This window comes from Aphelocoma coerulescens, chromosome 2 (genome assembly GCF_041296385.1).
Source record: "Aphelocoma coerulescens isolate FSJ_1873_10779 chromosome 2, UR_Acoe_1.0, whole genome shotgun sequence".
NCBI lineage: Eukaryota > Metazoa > Chordata > Aves > Passeriformes > Corvidae > Aphelocoma > Aphelocoma coerulescens.
In genome coordinates this window covers 95,484,902-95,498,019 of record NC_091015.1, presented here as the reverse complement: position 1 = coordinate 95,498,019, position 13,118 = coordinate 95,484,902, and the positions used below count along the sequence as shown (strand labels likewise).

At 39.7% G+C, this 13,118-nt stretch overlaps 1 protein-coding gene across 7 annotated transcripts in view; it reads left to right on the top strand.

The window, feature by feature from the left end:
• Window positions 1–13,118, top strand: part of COBL (cordon-bleu WH2 repeat protein) — a 169,240-nt gene that overhangs the window by 150,206 nt on the left and 5,916 nt on the right. For 6 of the 7 annotated variants that reach the window (XM_069004120.1, XM_069004122.1, XM_069004125.1 and 3 more), the window contains 4 exons: window positions 5,888–5,991; window positions 7,232–9,249; window positions 9,865–9,984; window positions 12,280–12,531. In XM_069004120.1, coding sequence (XP_068860221.1) covers window positions 5,888–5,991; window positions 7,232–9,249; window positions 9,865–9,984; window positions 12,280–12,531 — 2,494 coding nt within the window. The remainder of the gene's footprint in view (window positions 1–5,887; window positions 5,992–7,231; window positions 9,250–9,864; window positions 9,985–12,279; window positions 12,532–13,118) is intronic. The other variant, XM_069004121.1, reaches the window with a different exon arrangement.

Sequence of the window (13,118 nt, the reverse complement as noted above, 5' to 3'; positions counted from 1 at the left end):
TTTTAACTGGGTAGGCATGTTTTACTTTTTTGAAAACAGTTTCAAGGGGTAGGAAGGTAGAGAAAGGGTTAAAGTGACAGGGAGAACCTCAGGGATGAAAAATTATTTAATTAAGACCCAGATGTCTGACAGATTTGCAAGCCTCTGCTTCTTACATAGTTTTCCTTCCTTATCTCTGGCTTTCCCTTTCCCCTTGTTCCAGAAAACTCTTTAAATTTGGATACTTTTGTGCACTTTTTTGCTGGCAGATCTTCATGGAGGAAAGATATTGTGGATTTTATGGTTAAGTAATGGATACTCGTAGTTGTTCTAGGCCAAGAATACTGATTAGTCTTTCTGTTAAACTCACCCACTGGAAAAATACTCTATTCTTTGGAGTTGCAGAGTATTTTAAATATTAGAGAGCGCTTGGGTTGCTGAAGGCCTGGTACTGGTTTCCAGGAGAGAAAGGCTCTGGTCCTTTTCTGTTTCTATTTTTCCATGTAAATCAAGAGAAGTTATTTAATTGTGCTATCTTTTAACTTGCAATGTTACATTGCACAGGTAATGTGGCTGTATTAAGCTCTAAATCATGCTAGTCCACTTTCCTGCCTATTTCTGGCAGTGCTGTCTGCCTGTGGGCTTTCCTGTTGAGAAGCTGTTGCCAGAGGAGGGGGAGTGGGGGCATGAATCCAGCTGTATAGCAACTACAAGCTGTTGCTTATGCAGCAGGACCCTGGCACTGACATATGTCAGGGCACTCTGGAAGCTTAAATCACCCTGGTATATAACGAGCTTAGAGATTTCTAACATTAAAACACAAAATGATACTATACAAAAGCATATTCGTTTGCTTTCTGTTTAGATTCCTGACCAGTAACCATGGAGGAAAATTGTAAAAGGACCATAAACCCAGCTGCTGTTGAAAAATTGCTTCGTTTTCCTCCTTGCCTCTATTTGCAAGTTCTTGTTGTTAATTGGGTGGCAGTATATATGAAGTCACTACTGGACCTGTGTATTACAGGACTGAAAAATCGTTAAATTCAATATCTGATGACTTTTATTCAGCACAGATACAAATGCAGCGTAAAGACCTTTGTTTGATGTAGTCCCACAGACCTAGAAACAGAACACAAAGTAAAAATTGAATGGAAATGATGCCTGTACCTTGCTCTCAAAAATATGTGCAGCCTTTTTTTACTGCCTATCTAAGAACATAAAAAAGAAGGTTATCTGGTATTCAACAGAATATGACCATGTGCTTTTTCCCTTTCCTAGTTGCCTGCCACTTCAGAACTCATGCTTCTAACACAAGTGATGACTTTGCTATCTAACTATATTGGTTGCTCGGTCGACAACTTTAGAATTTTAACAGGCTTTGGTTAAAAATTCATTCTCAAGTTCACAGGAGGCAGTAGAAATGGAAAATATCACCAGTCAGGTCATGGCTTAGGTGACTAGAAAGTCCAGCGCTTACACTAGCTGCTCTCCTGCTGCAGTTATATTACTTCCTTGAAAAGAAATGAAAAAAAAGTTACCTAGCCTAAGAAATGCAAAGAATGGGAAAACGGTCTCTAAGATTGTAGAAACCATTGGTTACTCCAGAAAACAGTTACCTCCACTTTTGAAGAGTACTTCACCGCATCACTCACAAAAATGAATATATAAACACCCTGAGTTTACTTAATGCCATGTTTCTGGCCTGATTGAGTAGCAAGTTGTTTTCAAAAGGCTTCTTTTAGCCATAGCCATAGCATTTAGCCATTTAACTTTTTAGCCATACTTTTTATGACTTAAAATCCTTCAATATCAGTCTCTTCTTTAACACCCACCTTGATATATACACAAGGTAGAAGCATTTCTCTTCGCAGCATTTGTGTGTGAGGTGAATATCATGGATTCATTTTAAAGAGGACAAATTTGGATACATAAAGATGGGTTAATGTAATTCCCCAGTACCAGACTGGGACGACTGGGACAACTGTGAGAGCTGGGAGGGGAGCCTGAATCCTTCAAAACTCAGTCCTTGGAACTGGAGTAACCATGTCAGTTTTCCATGTTGGTCAGTCCCTCTTAGCTGCCCAAGGCACATGTGAGAAGCTGAATGCTCTCAATGTGCCTCACAGTTGTCACTACATCCTTGCATGTCCTTCTGCACCAGAACTCCTAAGAAGTGCTCAGAGAGACTTGGGTCAGTTTTATCATTTATGGACCCTGCTTTGACTATAACAAAATGGCAGCTTCTCTCATTGAAAATCCCTTGTCTTACCACTAGTTTGGGTTTCTTTTAATGCAGCGTTTCCAGCGAGTTTTATCAGAGACATTTCTCTCTTTCTTAGAATGTAAACCTTCTCATAAATGTATGTCTCCCATGGCACTAATTTGGTAAAATGCTGCTGTAAGTTTCATTTTGTCTCCAACTGCGCAAATGACTGCCAAGGAGTAATTTAGGCGTTATAGCCTGAGCTCAGTGGAACATTAAATGCTGTAGTTTAGTAGTCACTTTGCTTCGTTCTGTGCTCTTGCACAAATCTCTGCTAATCTACATAAGTAATACGTGCGCAGGCTTCCAGGAACTGTGCACATTTGCCATTTTGAGCTTGGGCTAAATGCTCACCAGTGCTGTATTTTTAGCACCTCATGTTTTAACCAGGAAGGCAGCGTGAAGGTTATCAAGTTCTTCCCTAAGTCAAAAAAAAAAAAAAAAAAAAAAAAGCATGTATGAGAAAATACCACTGGTAATGTTTATCCAGAATGTAAAACATGGTATCAGAATAAGCCATATTTTTCTTGGCTTCTGGCCAGAACAGCTGTCAACAAAAGAAAAGTGTATGGGCTTAGAAGGGAAGAAGACTATGGAAAAAAAAATTTGAGGCCCTTTTGTTTTCCTTTTCCTGTGAGAAAGAGTCTTCTTAGACATATTTTTAAGTCATGTGAGCTACTGGAAACTACCAGACCTTCACCTCACAAAACACATAGCCTGTTCTAAATTCCCAGTGGTAAGAATTTTAAGAAAAGCCTTTATGATTAATCTATACCTTCTGGCTTGCTTTTGTAGGTGAGTTTGGAGATGCATTGAACAGTAGCTCTTTCAGAGATTTAGAAATACAAAAGAAAAGATCTGCTTTTTCTGAAGCTCCCTCTGTAGCAGCAAATAAGAATCCTTTCATTTGCACTGCATTGTTCTCTTTCCTTCAGAAGAATTTTGTGAATTGGATAATACTATCCCAGTTGTCTAAGTAAGGAGATTGAAGCAAAGATTGAGAGGCAAATTATGTATAGTCACTGCATAAGTGCGCAGGGGATAATGAAAGAGACCACTGCTGACTGTTGTGCCCAGCAAGGAGAGGATAATTTTGCTATGAGGAGTCATTGAAAGATTCCCACTGATAGACATGAGAAAAGAACAGTTCAGTGCAGTGCAGTGCAGTGGACCTACACTCTGTGTTTGAAGCCCAGGAATGCGTGTTCCCATCCCAAATATGTTTTTCTAGATAAATTTCCCATACAATTCTCAACCCTATTATTTCCTGTCGAAATTCCAGCACCGACAACCTTAGTAGTACAGATTTTGGTTATATTGTAGAACAATCCATCAATAGACAGCAAAATACAATCAGGTACCAAAAAGGTGGTGAGCTGTCATCGCCTCCATGAAATTAGGTCTCATGAGTTTACAAATTTTTCTTTCAAGGCTTTGGAAACAACTTGTCCACAATAGGTCAGAGTCTCAGTGTCACTTACTTGCCTCCATCTGTGTACAACTATTCTGAAGGACCAGCTTTGTAAGGAAGAAAGTGGTATTTGCTTTCCATGATGCATAGACCTGTTGCTTAGCTGGTGCACAGTTTGAATGATTCTCCCATTCAAAATGCTCTCTCTGAGTTTGCAAATAAATTGTTTTAAAATGCACTCAGAGGAGAGTATTTTTTAATAATTTTATGAAACTTTCCACTGCAAGAACAATATGAAATTCAATTAGTTCATTCTTTCTGACATCTTCACATTGAGGGTTTTGTTTGCCAGTCTTCTCTCCCAATTTAAATGTTGCAGTAAGCGTAAATCTTTTTGTCAGATGGCTCAGATGAGTAATCTCATTGATTTGTGTGTGTGTGTGCACCTCAGGGTACAGAGGGACTGCAGTCCTACAGCGCCAGGTGCCTGCACTGAAGACTGTAACTGATTTGCACCACCATCCTCATAATCCATCAGGGGGAAATTCAGTTCACCATGAATCTTGCGGTGTGGATGTTGAACCTGAGCATCATTAGGTCACATTGGCTTGTGGGCATGTTCAGGGCCTGTCAAAGCTCAGGTCAGTGGCAGGTATTGGAAAAAATTTTATTCCAGTCACAGAGCACCCTGTCTCTTCCTCTGCATTTAAAAACAACCCATTCTGATTTCTGTCTTAGATTCCAGTTTAGGAAACCTCTTAGTCATATATCAAGCCTTGTTGTCTTGAATTAATCCCATCTGTGTATTCAGATACACAAGAACGTGTGTATGGCAGTTTTGGAAGGCTTCCTTGGAGGTGTACCTTGTTGTTTTTATCAATACCACATACGTGAACTCAGCTCTGTAAGTGCAAGGCAGTTTAGGTAAAAGTACAGGGATCAGGCTGCAGAACTACTACGAAAGACATGAAGGAGAGTTAAATGCTAAATAAATAATGAACTAAAATAAAATAAAATACCTGATGCTTCAACAAGTGCTTTCAGTTGCTCCTGGTATGAGCAAGGGGAAAATCAAACAATAAAATAGCAAAAAATGAAGCTACGTTGTTGGACACAATTTAAATCAATGTCAGGAGATGTCCCTGAATTTTTATTCAGATTGCTATCTTAAAGGGAAGAAGAAAAATGGCGTTTTTCAGGTAGTGTTTGGTGAACTAACAAAAAGATCTGTCATCTTTTATTGTATCTCTGTGATTCAGGGTATGATCTTGAAAAGGGCAAATCTGCTTCACCCACCTTGGGATAGTTGTAAGTGTGGCTAGAATGGAAAGCTACTTTTTCAACAGGCTAATCACAGAGGCAGAACTTAGATACAGTGTCATAGACCACAACATCTTAAGTTCAGGTGAGGTAACTGAAAGAAATAAATTGTCCAATGTGAAATTCTCATTTCAATGATTTAGATAAAAATGTTTTGATCAAGATTTTTCTCTCTAAGAAAAAGGAGGACTGTTGTGTACAAGGTTGCCATATGGGTTGTTTTACAGTTTTTTAAATTTTAGTAATTTTTGTTAGGATTTTAGTTTGTTTCATTTTCTTCTTCTTTTCTTCTTTTAATAGGCCAAAGCAACACTTGGCAGTCATTCTGATTTCAGACTTGTCTTAGGTCATTGTACAGCTTCATCAGTTTTCTGCCAAAATCAGGTCCCTTGATATGTTTCATTAGAAACTCCTCTCATTCCCTCCCACACCTCAAGACGCAGAGTGATTGTCTAACAGTACTTTGACTGTATTTATTTTTCATTATCATGCAATTTTTATTTAATTAATGTGTATATGTATTGTTACAGTGCGTGCACAGGATGGTTAGTGGTCTGCCTTAAAATTGTATGGATATGCAAAACCTTTGTCCTGGCATATGCTGTGTTTCTGCAGTCCAGCTGAAGTGTGTACTTCACACTGAAGCCAGACCATTTCTTTGCAGGCTTTATTAATCTTAATCTTTTGATTGTCGGCACACTGAGTATGCTCAGGCACCACCAAGATCCTTCCTAGATGTGGATGTGTCACTGTGGTGGTGTGTATCTCTAAGGCTACACATTTTTCATACTTTGGGGAATGGGTTTCAGAACCCCAGTGGAAGCAAAGGGGCTGAAATTACAGTGTGTTTCAGAGCAGCAGTGCAAAGTGAAAGAAAGGGGACAGACCCAGTGATTTTCTCCTCTTTCCTTTAGCAGGCAAGATGAAGCAATGGCTTTGGCTAAGCATGAGAATGAAGATCCATTCATTGCAGCACAGCTCCAGCAGACTTTGGCTGACCTGGATGAAGATTTAGAAGGTAGGAAAGCGTGTGTGACCTCTGAAGTACAAAACACAGAGACACAGCTAGTAGATGCAGAATCAAACTGTACTCTTGAGACCACCCGTATGTTTCTCACTAAGATCACTGGGAACAGCTTATGGTAGAATGTGGTCCCCCCAAAGTGGCTCCTTTGCTTCAGGAGCAGACACCCTTTATAGGCTCACACTGAATATTTTTCAAGCTGCATATCAGACTGTCATTATATTTCAGAGTCTTTTACCAAAAACAGATAACAGCACTCTATGGACACATTTTATAGGCCAAATTTAGTATAATTTCATTGACTTCAGTGACGTTAAATCAGTTGTGAATTTAGCTCTGTGTTTAATGAAGAATCTCTCTGTTTTTATCATAATGAAGTGGAAAAGGATGGAACATTTTTGTATCCAGTGCCTCCTCTGTGTTAAAAGGCATATTTAAAAGTTAAAAATGGGAAAACATGAAAGAGTGGGAAGAGATAAAATGTCATATTGTGTTCCTCTTTTTCCTACTGTGAATTAAAAATACTTCTCTATTATTGGTTTGTCAACAAGTGACATTGAATACGTTTTTTTTTTACTTCCCATCTTCATTTTAATACTTCTGCAGTGGACTTGAGTCTGATTTGATTTCTTGTGAGTACTCAGACACAGCCATTCCTTAACTTCTGTGTTGTAACCTTTGATTTATACCACCAAATTTGAGAGGATATATAGCCCTGTTGCACAATGAGGCTTCTGGAGTCACTGGTAATAAAGAGTGAGAAGAATGGAGAAAAAATAAAAGTACCGTTTCTTTGTTTGCTTGCTCAAGGAAATCCTTCAGCTGGGCTGTTATTACTAACCAGGTCTGGGAAACATAATTTGGAGCTGCTTGCTGTTTCTCAGAAATGTTTCTCCTTTGGAGTCATGTGGTGAAATGTTTATCACTGAGATAAGTTAGTCAAAGATAAGGTATGAACAATAGATGAAATCCTGCTTTCAGCTGCATTTGTGTGTTTCCCACTGGCTGAACCAGGAGGACTGCAGGAGTATTTTGCCGATCCTAATCAGCAACCAGACAATAAGAAGGACCGAGAAATCTCCTTTTTTTTGTAATAAAGGCATTAAAAAATGCCTGTTACTTTTAGTGTAACTAAAATAGCTGGTTTGCTTATGCTTGTACTGTCTGTTTGTGTAATTTATAGTCATGTTGCCTAAATACTGCCTACAGGTAACATTGTATGTGTATTTTGTAGCGGTGGATGGTGTCAGTAACTCTGACTCCGACTACACCAGTGAAGCCTTGAACCTACGTATAAGAAAAGTTGAGGCCACCCAAGATGTTTCCATTTCTGTTCCAGTAACAATCATAGATGATGCTCCAGAAGTTAGCACCTCTAACTCAGATGAAAATCAAGAGGTGGAGATTAGGGTTTCACAGAATATCTCAGATGACTCTGTTAATGCAAGAAACTTCACAAATAAAAACAACAATGCAGGTTCCTTTGATAAGGGACACACAGATGGTGGAGCTGTATGCAAGGACCTAATATATCAGCAACCATCTGAAAATGAATTCAGTCATTTGCCTGTGGAACAGAGGAGAGATATGTTTGAATCTCTCACATCCTCCTTTGAAAAAAGAAGTGAAAAGAACTTAAGACTGGAACTCTCTCCTAAACACGGTGTGAAGTCTGAGGAATGTAAATCTAAGCTGAGTCCGTCTCACTCTAAGGCCACGACTGAAATCAGTACAGCAAAAGAGAAGCTAAATCCAATTAATGAATGTAGTAGCAGGGAAAGATCTCTGAAAAAAAGTAAATCAGAATTAGAAATCAAATGGCCACCAGCAAAAAAAATGGAAGTAGAAGAAGTCCCGTCAACACCCACATGGTGTCATCGTGCCCAGAATTCAGGATCAAGCTATGAACCTAAAATGGGTTTGACAACCTTTAAAGTTGTCCCTCCCAAACCTGAAGTAAGACATTTTGATAGAGGAGTTTCACTCTCCACTGGTGCCATTAAGATAGATGAATTAGGCAATCTTATAGGCCTAAATACCAGTGTTAGTAAGCAAGTACAAGGCTCTTCTTCTGCTGAAAGTGAGGAAGTTCATATTGGGAAAGTGAAGGCATTCTGGAGGTCAAGTTCTATGGAAAAGCAAAGTGATGACCCCGCTGAGCATTTTCCTAAAAAGTCAGCAGTCACCACAAACTCTAAGCCCTTTACTATAAAACATGAGCACAAACCTGTCTGTCTTGCAGCTCCAAAACCTGCAGCACCACAAACTGTTACTGCCCAGGTAGCTGAAAGACCATCTGAGAATGAAAGGACCAAACCAGCTCTTTCAGTTACACAGTCTCAGGTAACACCATTAGCAGCCCCAACCATTAGTAAGGACAAGCTGGAACTCCCATTTGTAAAGCCACACAGGAGAACTTCAAGTCAGTATGTTGCCTCTGCCATTGCAAGACATATCAGTGCAACTACCTTTAAATCTGACACTATGGAATATCATGAGAAAGATGAAAACAAGCAAGGGGCAGGAGAGGTTAAGAATGAAGCAGAAGTTTCACCAAAAAGATGTATTATTGTGGCCAAATATAGCCCTGTGGAAACAGAATCAGCAGAAACAAGAGAAACACTTTCAAGTATTTTTGCTTCCAGTCAGAAAGCATCCCACAGATTTACACCAGGTGATAATTCTGGCATGGAAAACAAAGTAGTTAATATCAGGGCACCAAATCAAGCAACTCCTCTGAGTTTCTATAAAAAGAATGCCTGTGTCCCACTTACTAAATCCTCTTCAAAGGATAACAGCAGTGCAGAAGATGATCATGGTTTAAACAGCAAACAAAGTATAGCAGAGAAAAAGACACGGCTTGTGTTTGACCAGAAATGTGAGACTTTGACCCACACTAATTCAGCCTCATCCCTCAAGTCTCCTGATCTCCAAGGAGTCCCATCCTCTTCCAGCTCATCTTTGCGAGTCACTAAATGGCGTCCTGCTAATGGTGTACAAGTTGGTTCACTGAAAGCTTCACCTGAACTAAATGGTGCAGCAGCAAATGCAGAGTCTGAGCAGGAGGATAAACCTGATGATTCAGATATTAATACTGTCAGTGAACTGGATGTTAACGTGCAGACCAATATCTTCGGACCAAAGAAGAAGTTCAAGCCTGTCATCCAAAAGCCAGTTCCAAAAGACACATCATTGCACAGTGCCCTAATGGAAGCCATTCAAACAGGAGGGGGAAAGGAGAAACTCAGAAAGGTAAAGGGGAAACTTTTTTTAACCTGTTCAGACTGTAGAGCCCTGTATTCATTCTGTCAGACACCAGAGGTTTGGTAACTTGTACAGTTGCTGGTGAGCTGGAGAACACAAGGTATTTGGAAAATTTATAATAGCAAAATTCAGACCAAGCTGCTGCTTATTCTGAACATCCCGTATATTATGCAACATTATGGCTACTGCACTAGCTGGAAGAGGCAGAGGGTGCATAGACACAGGTAAAGGAGAGGTAGTGGAGGTTAGTCTAAGAGCCAAACCTTCATTTCAGTGTGTTGTGTAAAAAGAGGAACACAGAGTATGGAGAAAACTTGTAAATACCAGCAGTGAAAGAAAACTGCATTTTGTATCACTCGGGGATAATAGTATGCCACTTACTTCATGCTCAGGGGATATGAACTGCATCTCTAAGTACAGCATTACTATCTGCACATACCCTCACTGTTCAATGTGAATGAGGTTTTACAAGCAGGCCCCAAAAAAGACGAACTGATTAGTCTTCATAGTTTGCATTCTGGTACAAGTGCCAAAAAGTGTTTCCAAGTTATCTCTAAGTAAATATCTAATAACAATGTGAGGTTTATTCCCTTTTTATTCTAGGTTTCAAACAGTGCACTAAATGGCAATCACAGGAAGCCCTCATATGCTGACCCAGAGAATGAGCGTTCAGCCCTACTAGCAGCAATTAGAGGCCACAGTGGCACCTCAAAGCTAAAAAAGGTAAGAAATCAAGATGGTAAGTGATCTTTGAAGTTGTCTGTTCCTACTGGGTGTTTTGAATAAACCCAAATATCCCACAAATGAAACGCTGTGCTTCAAAGAGAGAAGTTGAGGGAAGTAACCCTCAACCCTGTAATATGACAGAAGACCAGATCTGACTTAGGCAGAGAGCATAGCAGGTTCAATCCTATTCTCTGCCATAAAAATTTCTAAACTTTTAGCTTAGAAAGAAGCACATAGAAATCCAAACCAATTACAGGGAGTTTACATCAAAGATATCAAATGTTAATCATTTTCACTTTTAGGTGGGGTCTTTCTGTAGAATGGTTTTGGTTGGAAAGGAATTCAGCATTATCTAGTTCCAACCCGTCTGCCTTGGGCAGGGACAGCTCCCATTAGACCAGGTTGCTCAAGGCCCCATCCAACCAGCCCTTGAACACCAACAGGGATGGGGCATCCACAGCTTCTCGGCACAGAGGAGCTATACTTTAGGAGTTTGCAGTTAGATTAATATATTTGCATTACCTACCATATATATCCAATCCCATCTTCCTGAATACACACTAGGGGTTATTCATACATCCTGGTTATCTGCTAACTTGGTGCAAGTTGTATGCGTGTAATCAATGTTGATGTTTCTTCAACATTCACCACAGCAGGATGATTCCTTCTTTCTGAAAGATTTATCTAATCATGAAAGTATCTCTTATTCCTAATAGCCAAAACCTGCATTGTTCTAGCCTTAGTTTTCACTCAGTTGACTAATCCAGCCAAAGATGTGTCCTTGGCAAGGAGGTTCCTGTTTCCCTCGTGCAATGACTCAGTTCATTAGCACATATCCAGATAGCTGGCATTAGATAGAAAAATTCTTGTGTTAGGGAATTACTTCACCCCTCAAATATCCTACTGCCCTTGCTCCAGGTAGGGCACAGCTTCCTCTGAGCCTGTGAGCAGGATGTGCTAAGCAGCAGCAATCTTTACATGTACTTAACTGCATTCTGCATTCATTAGGAATAAATAGCAATTTGTGTAAAAGAGGCTCTAACAATGAAGTCATCACAGAGACTTTTTGGAAAACTTTCCTCTGGCAGAGAAGTTTATGCCATGATTTTAAAGGAAGTTGCCTAGAAACCATATGCTTTTTCACTCTGTGTCACCTGTGCTAGTTAAATCAGTTTGTGTGTGTACAGAGCCCAATACAGATGTGCTGTGATGAAAGAACTGTCCCTTTCATGTTGTCATGTTGTCTCAAATGTTCACCTTTTATCTATCATGACATGATGCTCATATATACTGTGTATATATATATATAGAGAGAGAGAGAGAGGGAGAGAGATAGGGAAAGAATATAATACAGGAGCTCTCTGTGGATTATTTGATGGGAGATGAATAGTTTAATTTTTCACCACAGAAGCTCTGTGCCTCAGTTTGTCTGAGAAATGAATTATAATGTATCTGCTTGGAAAACTCCTATTTGGCCCATAATACTGAATTTCCTAATAATTGCTGAATCATTGTAATTACTAACAATTCATCATGATTATTACTAGTGATGGTATTAATGACAAAAGTATCTCTTGACATAGTTGATGGAAAAGTCTGAAAGGCTATCTTCTTCTCCTGCATGTATTTAAAGTAGGATGAGTTTCCAAGCTGGTAATTGGTGCAGAAATTTTAGTTTCAGAAATTCCACAGAAACACGCTTGGAAGAATAATCAATTGATTTTGTTCTCAAGGCTTTCACACAGTTCTCTCTGGTCTTTTTTTTTTTTTTTTTCCTTAACTATGGCTGGAAACTTTAGGTTTAATGGCTTTTTCTTTCAGTGAAGCTATGTCTGAGAGCTCAGATCTGGAAGAGCTTCCCTGTCATCTGAGATTATTTCTGTGCAGCCCAGACTGCAAAATGTAATCATATTCCTGGGTGGCTACTGCAGACTTAATATATCTTCCTGATTCCAAAACCCTTGTGGTTGTTTCCAAATTAATACGAAGTCCAACTTTCTCTCTTACCTTACATGCCAAGAAGAGTTACAGGATGCTGAAGCTCACAGTAAATAAAGATTGAGTTTCTGAGACAGACTTAATGCCAAGTCCTCGATGCTGGTAATCAGCCCAGCTGAGTGATGTGAGTGAGTAGGAACAGATGTTCAATCCCATGAGCAAACAAAAGTTTTAAGTGTTTTACATCGTCCAAGAAAAGTGAAATCGGCATACTGAAAGTGCATCAAATGTCAGATAATTACAGTTTAGCCATGCTTGATATTAACCACCTTCTTTCAATTGCATGATGAGCAGATCTCCTCATTGGCCTCCGAAGAGCTGCAGCGTTTTAGGGATGCAGAACTGTCCTTGCAGAAGGCAGAAGACCTTCAGGAAGAGCAGCTGTATATCCCACCTGCCCCTGCCCAGCCGCCACCACCACCTCCCATTCAGCTGTCAGCAGCAGCTCCTAAATCCTCTGCCACAGCTACAGGTAACCCAGCAGAGGCCAGGCAAGCCCTAATGGAGGCCATTCGCTCTGGTGCTGGAGCAGCAAAGTTAAGAAAGGTAAATGTACTTCTATATTTTACTGGGGATGAAACAACTTGTGCTTGCTGTGTTTTCAGAACCATTTTTAAGCTGTTCTAGGCACACATTTCTTCCTTCCATCAGAAGAAGCTACATGCACTGTTTCCTCTAACTGAATCAAAGATCAGGAATATATTTGAAACCTTTGAACAGCTAATGAAACACACCTGTGTGCCTATGCAACCATGTGAACAGACAATACTTTTTATTAAAGAGACCATCAAGAGCATGACTATAATTTCAGAAAGCATTTTCATGACCTTTTCATTCTCTGCTATCCGAGATAATACTAGATGTCCTTTAGACAAGGTGAGCCTAAGAAAGATCAGATATGAGACCCTGAAGCAAATTTATAAATAAATATTGTCTCCTAATTTCAGTATTGTGTCCTCGACCCTGATTCCCAACACTTAAACCTTGGTCACATGTGCTGAGAGCTGTCGGTAAAACTGTGAGGTCAATTTAATGTCTGCCTGAACTTCATTAATTGAATGATGTGTATTTCACTTTTCTGGTTAGATGTGAATTGGTCAGCTCCCAGATGGCAAAATGCTCAGTTGTCTGTG